General features: G+C 43.0%; 2 protein-coding genes across 6 annotated transcripts in view; one reads left to right on the top strand and one right to left on the bottom strand.

The window, feature by feature from the left end:
* HLCS (holocarboxylase synthetase) overlaps window positions 1-13,051 on the top strand; it is a 129,487-nt gene extending 116,436 nt beyond the window's left edge. The window contains exons 11-13 of one of the 5 annotated variants that reach the window (XR_010995773.1): window positions 10,132-10,243; window positions 12,409-12,558; window positions 12,913-13,051. Coding sequence is in view for 3 of the 5 variants with exons in the window: in XM_068179520.1 (XP_068035621.1) it covers window positions 10,132-10,243; window positions 12,409-12,471 (175 nt within the window). In the remaining 2 variants the exon portion in view is untranslated. Of the gene's footprint in view, window positions 1-23; window positions 3,936-10,131; window positions 10,244-12,408; window positions 12,785-12,912 lie in introns of those variants that run through there. The other 4 variants (XR_010995774.1, XM_068179520.1, XM_068179523.1 and 1 more) reach the window with 4 other exon arrangements.
* Window positions 6,985-19,970, bottom strand: part of SIM2 (SIM bHLH transcription factor 2) — a 58,857-nt gene continuing 45,871 nt past the window's right edge. The window contains exons 8-11 of the mRNA XM_068179524.1: window positions 17,283-17,430; window positions 16,043-16,211; window positions 14,863-15,271; window positions 6,985-8,300 (exon numbers count right to left, since the gene is read on the bottom strand). Of these exons, the coding sequence (XP_068035625.1) occupies window positions 7,594-8,300; window positions 14,863-15,271; window positions 16,043-16,211; window positions 17,283-17,430 (1,433 nt within the window). The 3' untranslated portion in view covers window positions 6,985-7,593. The remainder of the gene's footprint in view (window positions 8,301-14,862; window positions 15,272-16,042; window positions 16,212-17,282; window positions 17,431-19,970) is intronic.

The raw sequence follows: 19,970 nt of genomic DNA, 5'->3' as shown, positions 1-19,970 counted from the left end.
GCTGACAGAATTCTCTGTTTCAGCGGGAAGCGGGTGCGGCTCCGCAGCGAGGAGGGCCCGCTGGCCTGGATTGTTGGGATTGATGACTATGGATACCTCCAGGTGCACGAGGAGGGCAAGGGCGTGGAGTCTGTGCACCCTGATGGCAACTCCTTTGACATGCTGAGGAACCTCATCGTCCCCAAGCACTGACAGGAACTCTTTAGTACTGGGCACTGTCACCTCAGCCTGTTCAAGGTGGGAAGGGAAACTGAAAGTTTGATTTTTCCTTCTGATTTTCTGCTTTGTGTTTGCTCCGGGTAACGTCAGCAGCTGAAAAGAGGTGGTGATCTCACAGCTGAAGGCCTTTATTCTTTTCATTAACTTTAAAACACACCTCTGTTGCCATTCTTTGTATGGATCTGTTCTTTTACAAGGATTGCAAAGGAATATTTGCGGTGAACAGAACTTTCTCTTCATTTACACCCTGTACTGGAGAGACTGAAGTGGCTCAGTATTTCCTTTTTTTTTAAATTTTGTTTCTGTGTGATTTAGCACAGTGCAGGACAATATTTACTTTTTTTTTTTTACTTTGTTTTTTTTAACAAAATTCTGTTTTTCTCTGTTGTCTGCACTAAAACCAGCTGGAACATCACATATTCCTGAATTACTGGGATCACCACTGTGCTTAATTCCAGGTCTGAGTGAAGATCCTTGCTGATATGGTTCTTCTCTGTGTAGACCTCTACAATAATTTACCAACCTGTGCTTGATCTCAGGTCTGCAACTCTTAATGGCTGCCTTGAGTTTTTGGGAGAGTATTCCATCAGCACTTGGGGACTGTGCTTGGTTATCCAGGTGATTGCACTCTGCTCTCCTCAGCTGGATCTGAGTAAATCATCTCATCTGTCCTTCAAATCATGGTTTTTCCAAGAGATTTCAGGAAGAAAAACCCACTGGAACAGTGCCACACCCAGGATATTGTCGAATCCCACCTCAGGGGATGGAACTTGTAATTCATTTAGAATTTAATGGTAATTATATCGTTATCTCAATGAAGTTGAGTGAATAAATAAAGGGAATAAATCAAAGTCCCTGCTGCAAACAACTACTGCAGTGAGAAAGAGAAGTCACACCCTTCCCCCAGGTCCAAATTCTCTTCCACACCCTTTTGTCACGCCCTTTCCCAAGCCAGTGTCTGGGTTTGCTGCTAAGCACTAAAAGCAAGACCTTTAACACCTGCTGACCTGAAAGCAGCTCACTTTTGGGGCTGCCTGCACATTTCCAGGTGGGGGGAACAGCCTGGGAATTCTCCTGGAGCAGCCACGTGGGAGCTTGGTGGGGTTTTCTCCCAAGGAGACTTGGCCACCACAGCGCCGCAAAAAATTCCGTGCCAACCAGGCTTGTCCCAGGTGTGATGTGGCCACCTTAATTTCTTTTTTTTTCATGGTGGATAAGCCAGATTGGTTTCCAGAAAGGAAACTAGCCAGAAATTGAGTTTTTAGGTTAAAGTTCACCTCATAAACAATCCAAACATTTTAGATTGTTTCAGCTCTAAAGCCAAGGAGTCTTAAAACAAGGAAACTTGTCTGTAATGGTAATTTTGACCAATCCTCACATATTAGGGTTTAGGTGGTTTGGCAGCAAGAGTAGAAATTAAATTGTCCCTGTTAAATTTAGGATTTTATGCTCCATCTCAAGGAAGATTTGTCCTAATTGTCCAACCCTGCTGGGTTTTTCTTTTCCCCCATGATCCAAATCACGTGAGGCTGCACGCCAGCATCTCCTAGAACTGCACACACACAGCTGTTAATTGCCATAATTAAAATGATACACCAAGTTTAGCTTTTCCCCACCAGATGCTTTCAAAACTGCTTTGGGCTGAGAAGGTTTGGCAGCTGCCTTTGATACCAGAATTCAATATTAATGCATGTTGTAATCAACTGAGACTCGAGTCTGGCTTAATAAAACTCCAGCAAAAAGAAGAAACGATATATTTATATATAGATCTATAAAAAATGGGTGTGCACATGCACACTCACATCTTCCTGCTGCATCCTCATTTATTTTCTACCTTTTCCTTCACGAGCAAACTGTGCTGCTGCAGGAAAGCAGAGCTCTGGTGCTGCTTTTCCAGCCACAGAGTTTTACAAAACTTCACCTTGACCCAGAATTTGTAGCTAAAACTGTCTCAGCTTTAGGATTTGCCTGTAGGGTGCACCTTTGGAGTGTTGTTCATGTTCCCCACAGACTGGGAAGTGCCTGGAGGGATTGAACAACCAGGTTGTGCCTCAGGCTGGGGCTTGAATGTCTTCCTTAAGACTTCCTTAAAACTTCCTTCTCCCTTCACCAGGGACAAAAAATTAGGGAGAAAATGATAAAACATGGGAATTTTGGAAGGGCAGAACGAGTTTGTAAAGCTTTAGTGGCTGAGCAGCAGCAGAGAGATTTTTTAACAGCAGAATGCTGCAACATTTCCTGGCTGCTGTTGGTCCTTTTGTAGCTGCCTTGGTGATGAGCTGGTTCTGTTCTCACTGGGAGTTGTCAGGTTATTCCCAACATTTTTGCACTGGGAAGAAACTTGGAGTGGAATTTCCTTGCCACAAGGGAGAGCTGCCCAAACCTGGATGTGCCAGAGCACGGGGGGTGCCGTGGGAGCCACTCTGCCTTTTCAGTGGCCTCTTCTGGTGTCTCCTGGATTTGGATGAAGGATTTGCTGCTTTCCCTTGGGAAGAACCAAAGACAAGGAGAATTCCCATGGGACAGAGAGCAGCTGGATGAAGTCCTTGTGGGTGAGTCCCTGGAGAAGTCCCTGACTCTCTGTCAGGTAGAGTCTGACTCTTCCTCTGCCCAACGTGGCACGCCCAGAAAACCACAACATTTTTGCAGGAAAATCCTTGTTTTCCTTGTTCTCCGTGTGTGACAGACAAATGTGGTGTGGGGTGTCCCTGGATGTGGGGCTGGAGAGATCCAGCCAGCTCCAGGCCCCAGAATAATGCACTGAAAATGTTTCATTTTGTTCAGCTGTCTGGATTAGTAAAACACCTCTTCCATTGTGAGGCTGAGGTCATATCTTAAACTATTTTCTTGATGAAGTGCTTTCAAAAAACCCATTTATTACCATGTCCGTATTTCTGGGACTTCTTTCTTTTTTTTTTTTTTTTTTTTTCTTTTCCCTGCTGGGCTCTGGTAGAACATTTCTCATGGTGAAAACATTTGTGGGGGTTGTTTATTGATAGGAAAACTTCTGGGTGTGTTGGCACGTGTGCGAGTCCAGGGTGGGTCGTGCCCAGTCAGCAACAAAGCTGCTTCCAAAGGTTTGAAAAAGTAATAATGTACTTCACATTTCAGAGTCCAGGCAGCACATCCTGCCTCTAGTAAAGCTTTTATAAGGCTTCAGAGCTTTTTTTTTTTTTTTAATATATCCAACAAATCAAGGGCTATTACCTGGAAATAATATTAAAGCATTTAATTCTTTATGCTGCTGCTTCACTGTGCAAAAATTCGTTTCTTTGCTTTCTCTGATTCAGCTGCATCAGCAGCCTGAAAAAAAAAATTACTTTTTGCAACTCTTTGGAGATCTCTACAATCAAACTGTCTGTCATGGGAAAGATTTGTGCTGGTTCCTGGGGGTAGCTGGTTTGATAAGAACATTTGCATGTCTAAGTGGTGGTGGGGATGCACTGCCTTGATCAGACACCAAAGAAATTAAACCTGGGCCCAGGAAAGGGCAGAGGTCAAAAAATGATGGAGAAAAAAGAACTGCAGGGAAGAATTGTCAAGTGTTGAGTATCTCATTACTGATTCTGTGTTCTTTGCATTTTCCAAGTGTCTTCATTTAAAATGCAACGTGGCAAAAATACAATAAATTTTTAAAAATCTCTGTGTGTTTTATAATACATTAATTGTCAATATAGAACATGTCACACTTGAAATAAATTTTCAAATATGCACCACTGTCCTTTGTGAAATACTTTGTTTTGTATTAAAAAAAAAAAAAAAAAAAAAGAAATTCAACTCAGTTTTCCTTTGGCTACAGGATTTTATTAACATTTTAACGGTTTTGTTTTACATAATAAATAAGCAAAAATGCTTTACATTTTTAGGGAATACATATATAATTTTGAGCTTGAATAGGTTGGTTGGGTTGCGTGCTTCTTCACCTACACTTGCCAAATAGCTTTTATCTGCATCATATTAAAAAAAAAAAAAGCAAACTCTAACCTTCAGGAAAAAACTGGAATAACAACATTTCCTCTGTGGCATTTTTGAAGTGTGACTGAAATGCTGGGAAAAAAAAAGAATTAATGTTCTGTCTTGAGATTTCTGGAGAAATTCTGGCAGATTTCCCATTCATTGGCACTTTCAGTGATTAATCCCCATTTTTGCACCTGTTGTGCTGGATTTCCTTAAATTGCCTTTTTCAAATCACAGGGCACAGAGAGCTGGGGATGGATCTGTGCCTTTTTCACCTTGTTTCATTTCCACCGCACTGCTTCCAAAACTTGGAGACCTCACCATGGGATTCACTTTTCCAGCTTTACCTGGGTCTGGTGGAAGATTCCCTGACTGGCAGGGGGTTGGAATGAGATCTTCAAAGTCCCTCCCAACCCAAATTTTCTATGATTTTGGTAAAATATTCCCTCTTTCACTCTCATTCTCCCATTTTCCATTGTTTTCTTGCCAAGTCTGAACTCCTCTGAGATTTAAAACCTTGAGCAGTCGCACGACCAAGGAGTGGCTCAAATACTAAAGAGAAATGAGGTTATTTTTCCTAATATATTTCAATTCACATTCCCCTTCCGTGCCATCATTTTTTTTCATTATTGAAAACATTTTTCATTATTAAAGCACAGCCACTGTGATGGCAGTGCCCTGTTCTGCACTATGATTTTGCTGAGAACATCTGTAATTTAACTGACCAAAAAATCCTATTTTCCTCCCAATGTAATTTACTCCCCGATGGGAACATGGAATTGCTGTTTATATCTTGGAGAGTGTCAGGAAAAAAAATTTTTCCTACATTTGCTTTTGCCATCTTTTCTGCACCTTCCCCTGCATTATCAGCTGTGAGTTCTTAATTGGTTCATTATTGCCTCGCAGGGAAATTTCCTGTGCCTGGGCATCACCTCCCCTAAAACACCTGGGGGAGAATGATGGAACACCTCCTCTGCTCAGGCTGCTGGAATAAAGCCTGGAAGTGGGAATAACAAGGTGGAAAAATATCGAGCTGCGAAATATCAATGGCGTTTTTCTCAAGCAAAGCCTCATTTTTGTGTTTTTATAGCAAGCAGGACTTCCAGGAACACCCAAATGCAGCAGTGCCACTAATGAGGGAGAAAGTGCAGCAGGAGAGGTTGGGCATCAGGTTTCTTTTTAATGATGCCAACCATGCCAGTGGCTCCTTTGTGGGGCATGGGTTTAATTTAATTGAACAAAATTAACCCAGGAGTCTCAGCATAATTATCTTTTCAGGAGTTGGGGTCGTTTATGAGGAGCAGGGGCTGGGAGGGCTCTGAACCACAGCCACTGGGAAAGCAACTGGTGTCTCCTGGCTTTGATTTATGGGGTCAGCATGATTATAATCCACATTTACAGCTTTTCTGGAGACTTGCCAGCTTCTCCAGCACTGAACAAACTGAGGTTACACAGGGAGTGACTGTGCTGGTTTGGTTCTGTTTTGGCTTTTTTTGCAATCACTGATTTGGCTTTTTTTGTTCTGTTTAGAACAAAAATGTATTTTTCATGAAATTGAAAACAACAACTGAGAGTGTTCAGTTCAAGTTCATTTTTCAAGTGAATATTAATTTGATAATAAAGGTTTCTCTGTTAACCTTTGTTGGAAGCAATGAAAAAAATACTGAAAATTGATTTCAAGCCTTTGCTTTTGAAGTATTTTTGTGCACTTATAGCAATAAATATTCACACACAGAAGGAAATAACTTTATCACAGTATTCTAATTCCCTGCCCATTTCAGGGGCTTGGAAATGCTGGATGAGCTTTAAGGTCCCTCCTAACCCAGACCATTCTAAGATGAATTATTACTGCATAGAAAAGATGGAGAACGTGGAATTTTTAGGGCTGAGTATTGCATTATGATTTTTCTGACAAGGTGCAATCCATGAGCAAGTGTTTTCTCCACATTACACAAGCCATATAAGAATTTTCTTCAAATAATTATGGAATGGTTTGGGTTGGAAGGAATCGTAAAGCTCATCCAGGGAAGCTTCCACTATCCCAGGATGCTCAAGGTTTTTCAGTGAAGTTCTCTTTTGAGTCTGATGAGAGAAAGTTTGAAAAATTCGGAATTAAGCTTGGATTGGGGTAAGAAATGGAGCTCAGTGAGATCTAGAGCCACATTTATTGTTCAGGGAGCCTTTTGTTGTTTTATCCACTCACAATGTCTGGGGAAATGGCTGAAAACCACCGTGGGCTGAGTGTTGTCAGTTAAACGCACACAGATCCATCCTCTGCAAAGAATTAAAAATAAAGGGGTGAAAATCTATTCCTAGCTGGCTGGGCCAAATGTGAGTGTTTCAAATGTGCTGTTTGGGATTTGTGAAGTGCTCCAAACAGGGAATTCCAGCCCTACCTTTGTGCTGACAACAGGATTTATGCTGGAGGAAGTTCAGCGTGTTAAGAGCTGGAATTTTCAAAGCTCACAATTCTATTGGCAAGTTCAAAATAAGGCAGAAATGTTCATTATTCTCTTGACTATAAAGAAAACATTTCTGGTGCTGCTATTAAGATGTATTTGTGACTGGCTGGGTTGAAAATCTGCACAGGCTTCCCCCAGAATACTCAGGGAAACACAGGATTTAGGAGTTTCCTTTTCTTATTTGTGGGGAATTAGTTCCTGCTCCATAATTTGTCCCAATTTGCCATGACAAGACCTGTAACCCTGTAATACCTATCTTTGTACCTATTAATTTGTCATATTGTCCCTTGTCAAGATAAATTGTGGTGGCAACAATCTCAGAACACGGAAATCTGTGTTAAATAAATCAAATTTAGGGTTGGTTTATTTAGTTTTAAAACTTTTGGGTAATTAATAAATAAGATTTTTTTCTGTTTGGGTAGGACAGCTGTGTTGTGGTTGTTCAAAATCACCACTCTCTCAACAAAGTCCATTTGTCGGGGGGTTGGGTGGAGAGCTGATGTGAGGTTTCACACAATTTGTCAAAAAAACCCTAAACTAGAATGCATATTTTATGATAATGATTAAAAAAGAAAAAAATCTTGAGTTTATTTTAAGGAGGGGTCAAGGAAAAAAAAAAAATTGTTCTTCATATAAACCTCTGCATATAACACCTCTCGTTTCCTTCTGCTGCACACTATAAAATAACAAAAATAAGATCTGGAACTTGGCTTCTCCCTGGCACCAGAGCTGTATCGGGGACGCCGAAGCACGGCAGGGGATGGAGGGGATTTTCCTGGCCACTGGGACTCGTGGAACTCACCAGTTTGTCCCTCACTGCCCTCCAGCTTTGCTCAGTAAATGTCACTGTGTTTCCTCATGCTTTTTTTTTTTTCTTTTTTTTTTTTTTTTCTTGTTTTAGCAAATCATTACAGTTTGGCTTCTTAATTAAACACAAAACCCTCCTGTGCTACCGTCACCTGCCGTTGGCAATAATTACAGAAGTCCCAATGTAGTGGGGTAGTGCAGATTCCTTGTGGGTATCTGGAGAAGAAGCCGAGGAGGGGCTTTGGTTTTTGTAAATAAACGCGTTGACTTCCTCAGAGTTGTAGGAATAATTTTCTCCCACGTGTCCCGTGGCCGTGCAGGGGGAAGTTTGGAAAGCTCCGTGCTTGGCCAGCACGTGGTGGTAGTTGAGGAGCACGAAGGGGACTTGGCCCGAGGGCCTCACCTCCATCAGCCGCTCGCCGTCGGCCTCGTGGTCAAGCTTCGTGCTCATCCTCTCGTCCAGCTCCTCCAGGCTGCCTGGGTGGTGGCCCATGTGCCCAAATTTGGGGTCTTTGACACAAATCCTCCTGCTCTGCTCGTAGACCGAGGGCACGGGCAGCAGGTGGCTCAGCTGTCCCACGGCTTTGGCCTGGCAGCACTCGGATTTGGGCAGCAAGGAGTTGGAGAAAGAGCCCTCGCTGATGGCCATTTTTTCTGGCAGGTCTCTGGTAAAAGGCAGCTTGTTTTCCTCTTTGATGAGGTGGGCGGGGGGCTGGATCCTGGGCTCTGCTTTGTTGTGTTTCAGGATGCCAGAGTCGTAGAGCTCCTCTTTGTAGCGGCCCGGCGCGGGCGCCGTGCAGCTGGGGAAGGCCTCGGGCAGAGCGTCCTGGTTGTACCTCCTGTTGGACAGTGGCACTGGCAGGGGAAAGAAAACGTGTTAATTGCTGACAACGAGCCTTTGCAGTGATTATAACTCACTGGCACGAACTTATGAACTCATCTGAACTTATCAGAGTTCAGTCAGGGGAATTAAACCAAAGAAATGTTAGGAACTACAACCTGAAACCAAAAATCTTCCCCTTAAGTAAGCTCTTCTCAGAGGTTTAGCTAAAAGCTGGATAACGTTGGTGCCTGTCAATGATTCCATGATTAACATAGTGGAATTGTTTTAATCATGGAATAATAACCAGAAATAAACTGAGTTTATTCTTCGTGTCATTGTGGGAGTGTGTTGGACACTTGTCCTTGCAAGGAGAGCATCGAGCTCAGAGGCTGGATTCAATGGTCTCAAAGGTGTTTTCATTCTGCAGAATTCTGTTGATTCTGTTAATTCATGATATTTATTTAGGATATATTTAATATCTACATAAGCTATTAGAAGGTGACCTGTCATTATCTAATTAATGAAATCTCTTTGTGATACCCAGAGTGGGTCACGTTAAATGCTTTGCTTTTTCTCTTTGAAAAGTTGACATCAGATATTAAAAACATCACTTGAAAAGCAACACAAACACCTCTTCAGCAATGCTGGGTCTCTGCTTTTAAGATATTTCCATGTAATAAAGGTAGATTATGATTAAAATGCAGGTTACAACATTGAACGGGGGAGAAAAAATTGGGTATTTTTAGAGAATTAGAAGCCAGATATTTCGTTTTTCACCAGTGTGAGCCTAGGATGTCTATTCAGGCTTTTCCTCTAAAATTTATTGGGCAGTCTCTTTTCTCCTCAGTTTCTGCATGGCAACTGAACTCTTGAAGCAATTGGAGTTCTTTTTGCCATTTTCTGCTTGCCTTATGAAGCTTTTCCTTTCTGTACAGCCCTGTCTACAAGTGGTGAGAGCAAAAGGCCCCTGGTTTTCTCCTGTACCATATGAGTAATAATTTTTTTTGCACTCTCCTATGAACAGTTTGTGAGTTAAACAGCTCCTCCAAGGCACATTTGAAAGTTTTATGTTAAACGAAAAATGACACACTGAGCAAATTTCTCAAGTTAGACCCCAACTCTTGTTTTGTGTGAGGTTCACTGGAAGCCCTGGACACTTAAGTGCCTTTTTTAAAATGGATTTTCTGTTTTTCTAACGGTTTTACTCAACATCTTAAAAGTTTTGGAGTTTCCCTCTATTGGTTGCTGATGTAACCGTGCCCATTAATAATTAAATATTCCCTGTGCTGTAATAGACTGGCAAAGCCTTCATGGATAACAGAGGAAGCAGAAACAGCTCAATTGTACCTTTTTTTTTTTCCTTTTATATGCAGAGCTCCATTAATTTCAGAGGGAGTTGCACTACATAATTAACACCAGAATTTAAACAGGAATCTGGTTCCAATTTCTTCTTTACCCTCCTAGAAACAGTAACCTTTCAAGTTATTCTTTCCCTTTTCTATGTATACATTTTGTCACAAGAAGGAGAAGCTGAGGGAAGCTGGGTTCTCACCAGCTGGTGAAAAATGGCTCTTTCAGATCACAAATCCAACCAGGGTTCAGCCACGTGCTTGAGAATAGCTTGTGAATTTCACTGGTGTGGTTCAGTGCTCTGATTTTAACTCCACATTTGGTGTTTTTATTGGGAAATCAATATAGATGCTGAGAGCTACTGACATATAAATAATAAGGTTTAATTATCAGGTGTTCTGGGTTTCAGGTGTCCACTACAGGTATGGATCTGTCCTCCTGCAGTTTGGAATATTTTCACTTTATGGCCCTTCTTTAATCTCTGAGCAAAATATTGTCCTTCTCCGTTTCTAGAGCCCAAGAGAACTCGGGAGAAGCTGAGGCATCACAGCCACCAGCTGGCCTCTGCCTTGTCACCTTTAATTTTGTAATCTCCAAATCTGCTGGGTTGAGGATGAACCACCAGGTTATAAATCACAGAATCACAGAAGTTTTGGGAGGGAAGGGACCTCAAAGCCCACCCAGTGCCACCCCTGCTATGGCAGGGACACCTCCCACTGTCCCAGGCTGCTCCAAGCCCCAGTGTCCAACCTGGCCTTGGACACTGCCAGGGATCCAGGGGCAGCCCCAGCTGCTCTGGGCACCCTGTGCCAGGCCTGCCCACCCTCTGAGCAAAATATTTCTTCCCAGTCTCTGATCTGACCCCTGTGGCAGTTTAAAACCATTTTCCCTTGTCACTTTCTGCCCCTATAAAAAGTCCCTCTCCCTCCCTTTTATCAAACAAGGCAGAGATAGAACAGGTCTTGATACAACCCCTGCCCATGAAAAGATATTTTTTTAGATTATCTCAGTCTGTGCTTGTCCTGGTCTGAGCCCTTATTTCAAATCACCCAAGGCATGGGCTGGTTGTTCTCCATTACTCTCCCTCCACAAACAAAGGTGAGACAAAATGTCTCTTTGTCTCATGGCGAATTCCCTTTGCAAAATGTCATTTCTTTCTTCCAGTAGGCACTGGCTAAACCTGGGGAGTTTTTTCACAGATTTTTCTCAGTCTTTTTCCTCATTTCCTGAATTTTGGCATGACTGGTGGCACAGAGCTTCACACAGGTAGCTCAGAAGGGCCAACAGCACCACTGAGTGACCAGCAGGTCCTGTGGTGCCCACAACAGCGGTTTCAAGGCTAAAAAGGAAATTTCTGACTAAAAACACTAAAATCACTGAAATGATTTTTTTTTTTGATGACTGGGCCAGCTGGGAAAAAGTGGAAGAAGCTTCAAAACCAGATCCTGAAGCAGAAACATCTGATTTGCAGGCAGTCGTATCTGCTACGTGCTTCTTCAGAGCTTTGATGGCTTGGCACCATCATCCTCCAATCTCTGATCTCTCCAAGAGGAGCTATTTTCCATGGAGAAAAATGTCTTTGGCCCACGGCGTTTTTGGCAGATGCTGCCGTGGATGTGATGTGGAATAGCCCTCGCATCCAAGCCGGCTGCCAGATGTCAGATTTGGCTTTGCCTTCTGGATGGAAGATGATGATGCTAAGCAGATCCTCCCTGCTTTGAAGCTCCCTGGCTGTCAGTTCTCCAGTGAGCCACTGGAAAAAAGCAGCACTTGACAACCTAAGGGAGATCAGATGCAAAAAAAAAAAAAAAAAAAAAAAAAAAAAAAAAAAAAAAAAAAAAAGAATTCGCTTCCAAAGGTTCAGAATTCAGCAAAACTGCAACAGCTCTGCTTGAGGAGGAAACAAGGCTGGAAAAATTGGGTGGAAATCCTGTCTGTAGGGGAAGCCATGTTCTCCTTTCCCCTTTTGCTCAGGCCTGAGTTTGACCACATTTTTTTCCTCAACTCAAAGGAAATATGTATGTACTTCCTTTAAAAAAAAAAAAAGTATGTTTTTTTATACAGCTCAAAGTGCTTTTGCAGAGAATTAATTGTAGCAAGCCAACTTTCGCCCAATCCCCAATAAATATCCAAAATAAATATCTATCAAAATGCATCAAAATGCTCAGAAGAGAAGCCACATCTCCCAACTCAAGCAGCAAAACCTTCAGTGGAAGCAGAACCAGAAATAAGAAACGCTGGAACTGCAGCTCCATTTTCCTCCTGATGAGGAAATGGTGATGTGGGATGAGATTGAAAAATAGCAGCAGTTTCTTGCAAGTTTTTTATTGGGATTTGATTTTTTTTTTACCCTTTTCTTGCAGATTTACTGGGGATAGGCAGTATCCCCAAAATATTTATCCTTATCCTCAAAATATGTAGGGGTTTTTTTGTGGGGGGGAGGGGGTTGTGGGGTATTGGGGGTTTTGGGGTTTTTTTGTTTGCTTGTTTGGGGATTTTTTTGTCCTTTTTTTGCTTGGTTGGTTGGTTGGTTGGTTTTTGTGGGTTTTTTGTTTCACTTTTGTGTGATTTTGGCGGGGTTTTGGTTTTGGTTTTTTTTTTTTTTTTTTTTTTTGGTTGGTTGGTTTTTTGGGGGGTGGGGTTTTTGTTGGTAGTGGTGGTGGTGGGTTTTTTTTTTTTATTTTGGTTCGTTTTTGTTTCTTTTTTTCTTTTTTCCCCACAGCATCTTTAGAAAGGAAAAAACCATTTCCTTTTTTTTTTTTGTCTAAAACTCCACCTTTTCCACCACAGTCCACAGGAGCAACCAAAGGAAGCAGCAAATTAGAGGAGCATAAACTAAGGAGAAGGATTTAACCTGCTCTAGGCTGTGAGAAGAGCTTCCCTCTTGCTCATTTTCATCAAAACCACAGAAAAGTGAAATAAAATGCTGCTAGCAGTGAGGTGAGGTCCATCACTGGGGAGGTCAAACCATCCTGTGAAGGACAAAACCCCAGGCAGAAATTATTTGTTCCTCCGTGGGAAGCACATTTGATGTCTGATTCCATTTCTGTCTGAAGCAGCAAGCTCAGCTTTGAATATCTTTGTATTTTAATATATTTATATTTTAATATTCCCTTTGGATCTTGGATAGCTGCACCCATAAGTGAATAAATTCTTGATTCTGGTACCCAAGAGCCTACTTAAAATGGTACCTTGGAGACTACTGAAAATTTTTAATTTAAAATTTATTTTAATATTTTATTTTAAATATTATTTTTCATTTTAAATTTCCACTATTGCTTCCTCCATTCCAAGAAAGGAGGGTTTCCATCTGACTGCACAGCAGTACCTCAGTCCTCATCAGTGATTTTTAATTAATGAAAATGATGAATGCAGAGAGATGTGGATGGGATCCAAGGATTTGGTCTGGATTGGAAAGTGATAAACTGGAGTCCTGCTTAAAGGAGTTTAAAGAAGGGTTTCCTGGGAGGTCTGCAGCAGCTGATCTGAATTCTGCACTTGCTGATGTTCTCTGACACTTTCAGATAACTTTAAATCACAAAAAACTCCTATATTTAATAAGACTGAATAAACTCGGATGTGGTGGGTTTTGGGTTTGGTTTTTTTTTTGCATATTTTTGTGACAGCTTTTTGTATAATTCTCACAGTTACTGAAAATAAAGCAGGAAAGATGGGGGAAATCCAGGCCAACCAAGGCTGCTCTTGCTAAAATCAGCAGTAACCTGAAATCTCAGCTGAACTTCCAAGGCTCATTCATGAAAGCAATTAAATTCAGAGTTGTGTTTGACTTGAAGGGGAAGCTGGGTCAGGGGAGTAATTATGCTATTAATTGAGTTAAAGATACTTGACACCATCCCAAAAAAGCCTGAATTGCCAGAGTCTGGTTTGTCCAAATATTTTTGTTGCTTCAGCTGATTAACATTGTTCCTTGCCCATCACAACTTGATTCAGTTTCATTTTTGAGTTGGGGCAGCTGTGAGATGAGGAGTGTTTAAAATGAGAGATAAATCTCTGCCCAAACCACTGCAATAAACCCTGTTTTGGTTGAATACAGGAGAAATAAACAAGTTGGACAAGAAGATCCCCAGAAGTCCCTTCCAACCCTAATTATTCCCTGATTCTGTGATTATAGAGTATTTTGAGCATCTTTACATTTGGTTGTATAATAATTTTTCAAGGTTATTTCTTATAGGTTTCCACCTCAGAGAAGTCAATGCCTTTCCTCCAAGAATTTCTATCCCTGACCATCTGCACAGTGAAATAATGCAGGTGATGGGAGACATTTTCAAATTCAGAATTATTATCCAGTAAAGCAGAATTATCACTCTGTAAGGTAAGGACATTTGGAGTGGCTTCGTGCTGAGAAAGGACAAGCTTCAGTTTTTATGGGAATACATGGTGTTTATTTTAATTTCTGTGTTAAAAATATCAAAAATTACCGTGGAGGTGAAGTTTCAGTCTGACTTCAATCTGACTTACCTGAGAAATTCCACTTAAATAACTCTGAGAGTGCAAAACATGAGGGTAAACTGTGCCAGTACTGAAGGAGGAGGTAGCACTGTGCTGCCCTAAAAGTGATTCTGGTGAGTGCATTTTGGCAACTGAAGTTTTGGTAATATTCCCAATCCAGTGCAGATGGAAATGGGAAGAAGGAACATGGGAATACCATAAATATAATGATTGCTACACTTCACTGCCTCTGATTTTCTGTGCTTCCTAAACTGATGCCTTAAGATTTCAGCTTTCCTGTTTTTCCAGTCCTGTGCTGCATCAGTGCATAACTCTAAACTCCTTAGAAAGTGTTAGTTACTGTCTTCACGTTTTGGTCAGACAAAACTTTAATCCCTCTAGGCCTGAGATTCAAGGACACCCTACAGCCTCAGGCCCTGAAAAGGATAAACAAAAGTGAATTGGGAGAGAGCAAACTTGGGGTTAATGACTTCATTACCTGAAGCTGTAATTGGAGGATTTACCCCTGATACGTAAATGGACCAAATTTATAATTGTGTGAAACACTCGTGACCATTGTCCAGCCTGGGTGAGGCCTCTGGGAGGCTTCTGACTGCCCCAGGTGTATCTGTGGAGGCCTTTCATAAATACCTGCTCTTATTCTCTTAATCTTGTCTAGCCTCTGTCCTAGGGAGCCACTCCAAGGCATCAAATCAATTTTTCAAACCGCGAACGCAAATCCTCCCCATCCACCGCACGGCCGAGCTTTTTCTGCTGGCTCAGGGCGACACCCACCTTCATAACTCTGTGCAAGGTTGTGCCTGATGATGTTCACTGGCTGCTCAGGAAGGCTTTTGGAGGGTGACTGGCTGCTGGGAACCAGGGAGTTGGCGTAGTGCCACTGGCACTCGCCGTTGGTCTGCAGCGCGCCCAGGAAGAACCGCGCCACCTCGCAGGGCGCCCCTTGGGCCTGCCCGAATTTTGCAGGCAGCATTTGCTTCTTGCCACTGAAGACGTGGGAATCCACAGGGAAGTGTCCATAGTGGTAGGAGAAGGGCAGGCTGTAGGGAGGGGCGTACAGGAGTTCGCTGCTCTCTGAATGGAAGTTCTGTTCCTGAAGGGCGGCGGCGCTGGCGGCGGGGCTGGAGCGCCAGCTCCCCACCTGGCTGCATTCCAGTTTGTCTGCTTGGAACGAGCTGTATTGCTGGGGGAAAGAGGGGGGAAAGAGAGTTAAAGGAGGAACTTTTATAGGAAAGTGCAGGACATGTCAGACAGGCACCCAGAGCTGGGCCTCGCTGGCTCAAGGGACGGACGGAGCGGTGCGTTTGAAGTTCCTCTCTTTGTGACCTTGCCTTCACATGGGAACAAAAAACCTGTTTTGATTTGATAATTCTGGCAGTTCAGTTTTCCAGAATCACAGGACTAGTGTTGGAAAAGCCCTCCCAGCTCATCCAGTCCCAGCTGTGCCCAATGCCCTCCTTGTCACCTGCCCAGAGCACTGACTGAGTTCCACATCCAGCCCTACCTTGGACACCTCCAGGGATGGACACTCCAAACCTCCCCAGGCAGCTCTTTCCAAGACCTGACCACCCTTTCCATGGGGAAATTCCTCCTGACATCAAGAACTCCACACACCAACAATAAATGACACACATTCTACACTAGCACAGATTTTCACAGCACAATTCCAAGTACAGGATTTTCTTCTTTTTGCCAAGAAAGGACATTGTGGTTGAAGTGTTTCGTACACTCCATATCCCAAAGGTTTTACATCACTTGCCAGAGCTGGTTTGTGCTACCTGTACTTTCCACCCCAAGGAAAAAAGGGTCTAATTTTATCCTGCTTTATGAGGGATTTCCTGGGATGGACAATGCTATAGTCTGTTTTATAGTAAATTCAGTCCTGGATTATCTCTATGCTGTCCCAAGCAGTCTGTGAGAACAACTTGTAATTAAATATTGCTGGAAAATTTACCTGTGGCGGGTAAGGTGTTGTTCTGAGTTTTGCCTTCATTTTATTACTTTTGGGTTTTACTATTTTCCTTGTTTCCTGCGAGGTAGATACTGAGTTTCTGCATGAAAACTGTGACTTGGAAATGGTAACCTGGTCCAGTGACAACTGAAGTTCCTTGTACTCAATATCTCTGCAAAAAAAAAAAAACAGCCCAGTAAATTAAAAACACAGGATAATCCAAACTAACTCCTGTAAAAATACATGTTAGCATTCACAAGGCCTGAATTTTCACTCTTCCAAGATTTTCACTGAGTCTGGGGATGTCAAGGGGCAGAGAATCTTATGGGGTGACCTCATTCCCATGCCAGTGTATCAAAAAATTCCTCTGGGAATCACATAAACACCTTTGGATGAAGTGTCCCCTCTCTCTGAGCCTGAGATGTATCATCTTCTCTCAGCCATCCCTGGCTCCCTGTGATTTGGCATCATGGAAAGACAGAGATCAATTAATCTGCCTCCTGCTCAGCCAGGAATTGGTCTCTGCCCTGAGGAAAAGAAAAGGAGCAACGTTCCTCCCCTGTCAGCAGTGTGTGCTTGCAAGTAAACCACACAAGCTGCAAGGTTGGTTTTGATCAAAAAAAAATCACAGAATACTCAGCTTTGGAAGAGATCTTCAAGCTCATCCAGTCCCACCATCACCCAGCACCACCAGCATCACCCCAAGGGCCCCATCCAGACTCCTCCTGAATAATTCCAGAGAGAGTGACTCCACCTCCTCCCTGGGCAGCTCATCCCAAGGCCTCACCACTCTTTCAAAGGAAAAAAACCCTTCTCATCTCCAATCTGAACCTGTCCTGACAAAATTAAGGCCATTTCCTCTACTCCTTTCCCGCAGGACAGGCCAGCACAGCCCGACCATCCCTCACTGCCCCTCCTGTCAGGGAGTTGTGCAGAGCAATGAGGTCCCCCCTGAGCCTCCTCCAGGCTGAGCTCCCCCAGCTCCCTCATGAGATGTTTTCCAGACCCTTCACCATCTCCATTGACCTTCCCTGGACAAGATGAAAATCTATATAATAATGATAATAATTAATACAACAATGTTTTCTCTCAGCTAAAGAGATGGGGTCGTACAAACAGAGAAAGCTGCAACACGCGAGCACAGAACGACACCGGAAGACACAAGCCAAGGAAACTTGGTGGATTTAATCATTAATGACTCAGTTAGTGATAACAGGTAATGGTACGAAGTATTTGGACTTACGTAAGGACATAATTGACACTCACTATGCAGTGAGGCCGTGACGAACGGCTGTTGTGCACGATGGTGGCGTAGCTCTGCACCCACACCCAGCCTCCCTGCTTGGACAGCAGCCGGTAGTACTTGGTGGTCACCTGGCCTTTCACCAGCACTGTGAACACAAGGAAAAAAATATTTTAAAAAAATTTCACATTTTTTGGACTCAAGACCACTTCCTGGAGAGGTTTATTTGCAAGCCAAGCGCTTTTCTCCCTCACGGAGTCACAGAATTAATGATGTTGGAAAAAAACTTTGAGGTTATTGAGTCCAACCTATGTCCGTACACCCTCCTTCCTCTTCCTCCCAATGAACTTTAAATAACTCCCTGCAAATTTATCTATCCTGCCCCTTTCTATAGATTCATAACACTGCATTTTTATTTACAGAAAATTTGAAGAGTCCTAAGTTTTGTCTTCCTTCTTCTCTGGGTCACCTATGGTTCCATTCTTCACAAACCCTGCTTTAAAATTTCTAACCGCAAAAGAAAAGTTCAAGGCAGCAAAAATATTTTGAACTGGACACAATTCTTTTGAAAGGAGGAGAGGAAATGGCCTCAAATGGCACCAGGGGAGGCTCAGGTTGGAGACTGGGAAAGAAAATTTCCCTGGCAGAGTGGTCAGGCCTTGGATGAGCTGCCCAGGGAGGTTTGGAGTCACTGGAATTGTCCCGGAGGAGTCTGGATGTGGCCCTTGGGGACAGGGTTTGGGGTGAGGACTGCATGATCCTGAAGGTCTCTCCCAACCCTGAGCATTCTGTGATTTTGAGATTTTTTCCCAGATTATTTGGAAGCACTTCTCTCATAGCTTGACAGATTATCATGTATTTTTCAATGTATTTTATTCCGTGACGGTTTTTTCCCTCTGTAATCCTTAAGGTTGATTTAAAAGGGTAAAACTTAAAAATTCTTTGGTTGTGAAGCACCCAAACAAAGACAAGGACAGAGAGTGGAATCGGATATCTGATAAATTCACCAGCCAGGTAATCCTCCCTGAGCTATTTTGGATCCTCTGTGAACAGGGATGTGTTGGCAGGAGGCTGTGCTGTAACAGGAGTTGTGCAGCATCTCTAAACATTTAATCCAACCACAAATATTTCTGGTTCAGTGCAAGACCTTTATCTCAGGATTCACTAGAAGATAATGCCCAGCCTTTGAAGCTGGTTCTTCTCTTGTGTGGCCTTGGATCATTCCTCTGGAAACTCCATCTCCTTACTCTCCTATAGAGTTATTTATTGTAAATTAGGGAATCACGGACTGAGCTCGCTGCACAAATTGTGTTTAAAAAAAGTGGGCAATGGCAGAAATTCCTTTATATAAATATGATTAAGAAATGGAATCTAAACCTGTTGTTTTAAAACCATTCCCCTTGTCCTGTCACTTTTTGCCCATATAAAAAGTCCCTCTCCCTCCTTTTCATCCATTTCCTTGTGGTACTGGAAGACTCAGTGAGGTCTCCCCAAAATCTGGAGCGCATGGGCTGCTTCCTCTCCTATCCATTGCACATCCCCACATATTTAAACTTTCTTTCAATTCCAGTTTTTCTCTCAAAGAAAATCAGACTCTTACAAAATTGACAGGTCTTTCTGGAAGTGTCAATTCTTCCATTTTAGGATGAGGCGCCCATGTGTTCAGAAGGCAACAAAATGAACACCTAAAACTGTCTGCAGCTCCAATCTCTGCTCCTGGGACAGGGACAGCACCCAGGGATCAGCTGGAGCTGGCCCAGGAGGGATTTAGGTTGGATTTTAAGGAAAGGTTCTTCCCCAGAGGGGGCTGGCATTGCCCAGGCTCCCCAGGGAATGGGCACGGCCCCGAGGCTGCCAGAGCTCCAGGAGCCTTTGGACAGCGCTGCCAGGGATGCCCAGGGTGGGGTTGTGGGGGGTCTGGGCAGGGCAGGGCTGGCACTGGATGATCCCTGTGGGTTTATTCCCACTCAGGACATCCCATCATTCCATGATCCTGCAGGACATTCAAAAACCCACCCTCCATGGTGGCCACCAAGCCACCAGTATTTGGGGTTTCAAATCTCTCTCAGGTATCAGCTTTTTGCCTCATTCTTGTTGGTGTTCCTTCCACTCCTACATTTCTACACGAAATTCTTTATGGGAGGAGGGTGCACGTGATTTTAAAAAATCATGAGGAGTGTGTGTGCAAGTATGTAAACACACTGAGAAAAATAAAAATACATTTGTGTTTTTTAAGAGCAATTTGTCCCTGAAAGTCGTGGAGTGGCTACTCAAAGATTCTGTTCTAAAAATATTAATAATTGTCTCTATGCCACAGTTTTACTTTTGCTTAGTGTTCTGTAATTGTGGGTGGTGGTCTGTAGTTGTGCTGCCCTATCCCAAGGCCAGGTTGGACAGGGCTTGGAGCAACCTGGGACAGTGGAAGATGTCCCTGCCATGGCAGGGGGTTGGAGTGAGATGATCTTCAAGATCCCTTCCAAGCCAAACCATTCTGTGCTTTTATGATTTGGTGATTCATTCTAAAATCCAAATGGTCCCGTTGCAGGAAATGATCTTTACATTTCAGCACAGGCCATGTAACAGGTAATTTTTGGAATGGGGTCTGGGCTTTTCAGAACTGGGTCTTTGTGCTGGTTTAATGAGCACGTTTTCCTTGAGTTCCAAATGCTTTGCTACACTCAGTCTTCC

Source organism: Anomalospiza imberbis, chromosome 2 (genome assembly GCF_031753505.1).
Source record: "Anomalospiza imberbis isolate Cuckoo-Finch-1a 21T00152 chromosome 2, ASM3175350v1, whole genome shotgun sequence".
NCBI classification, from domain to species: Eukaryota; Metazoa; Chordata; class Aves; order Passeriformes; family Viduidae; genus Anomalospiza; species Anomalospiza imberbis.
Note: the sequence above shows the minus strand (reverse complement) of the source record. Positions and strands in the feature narration are given on the sequence as shown.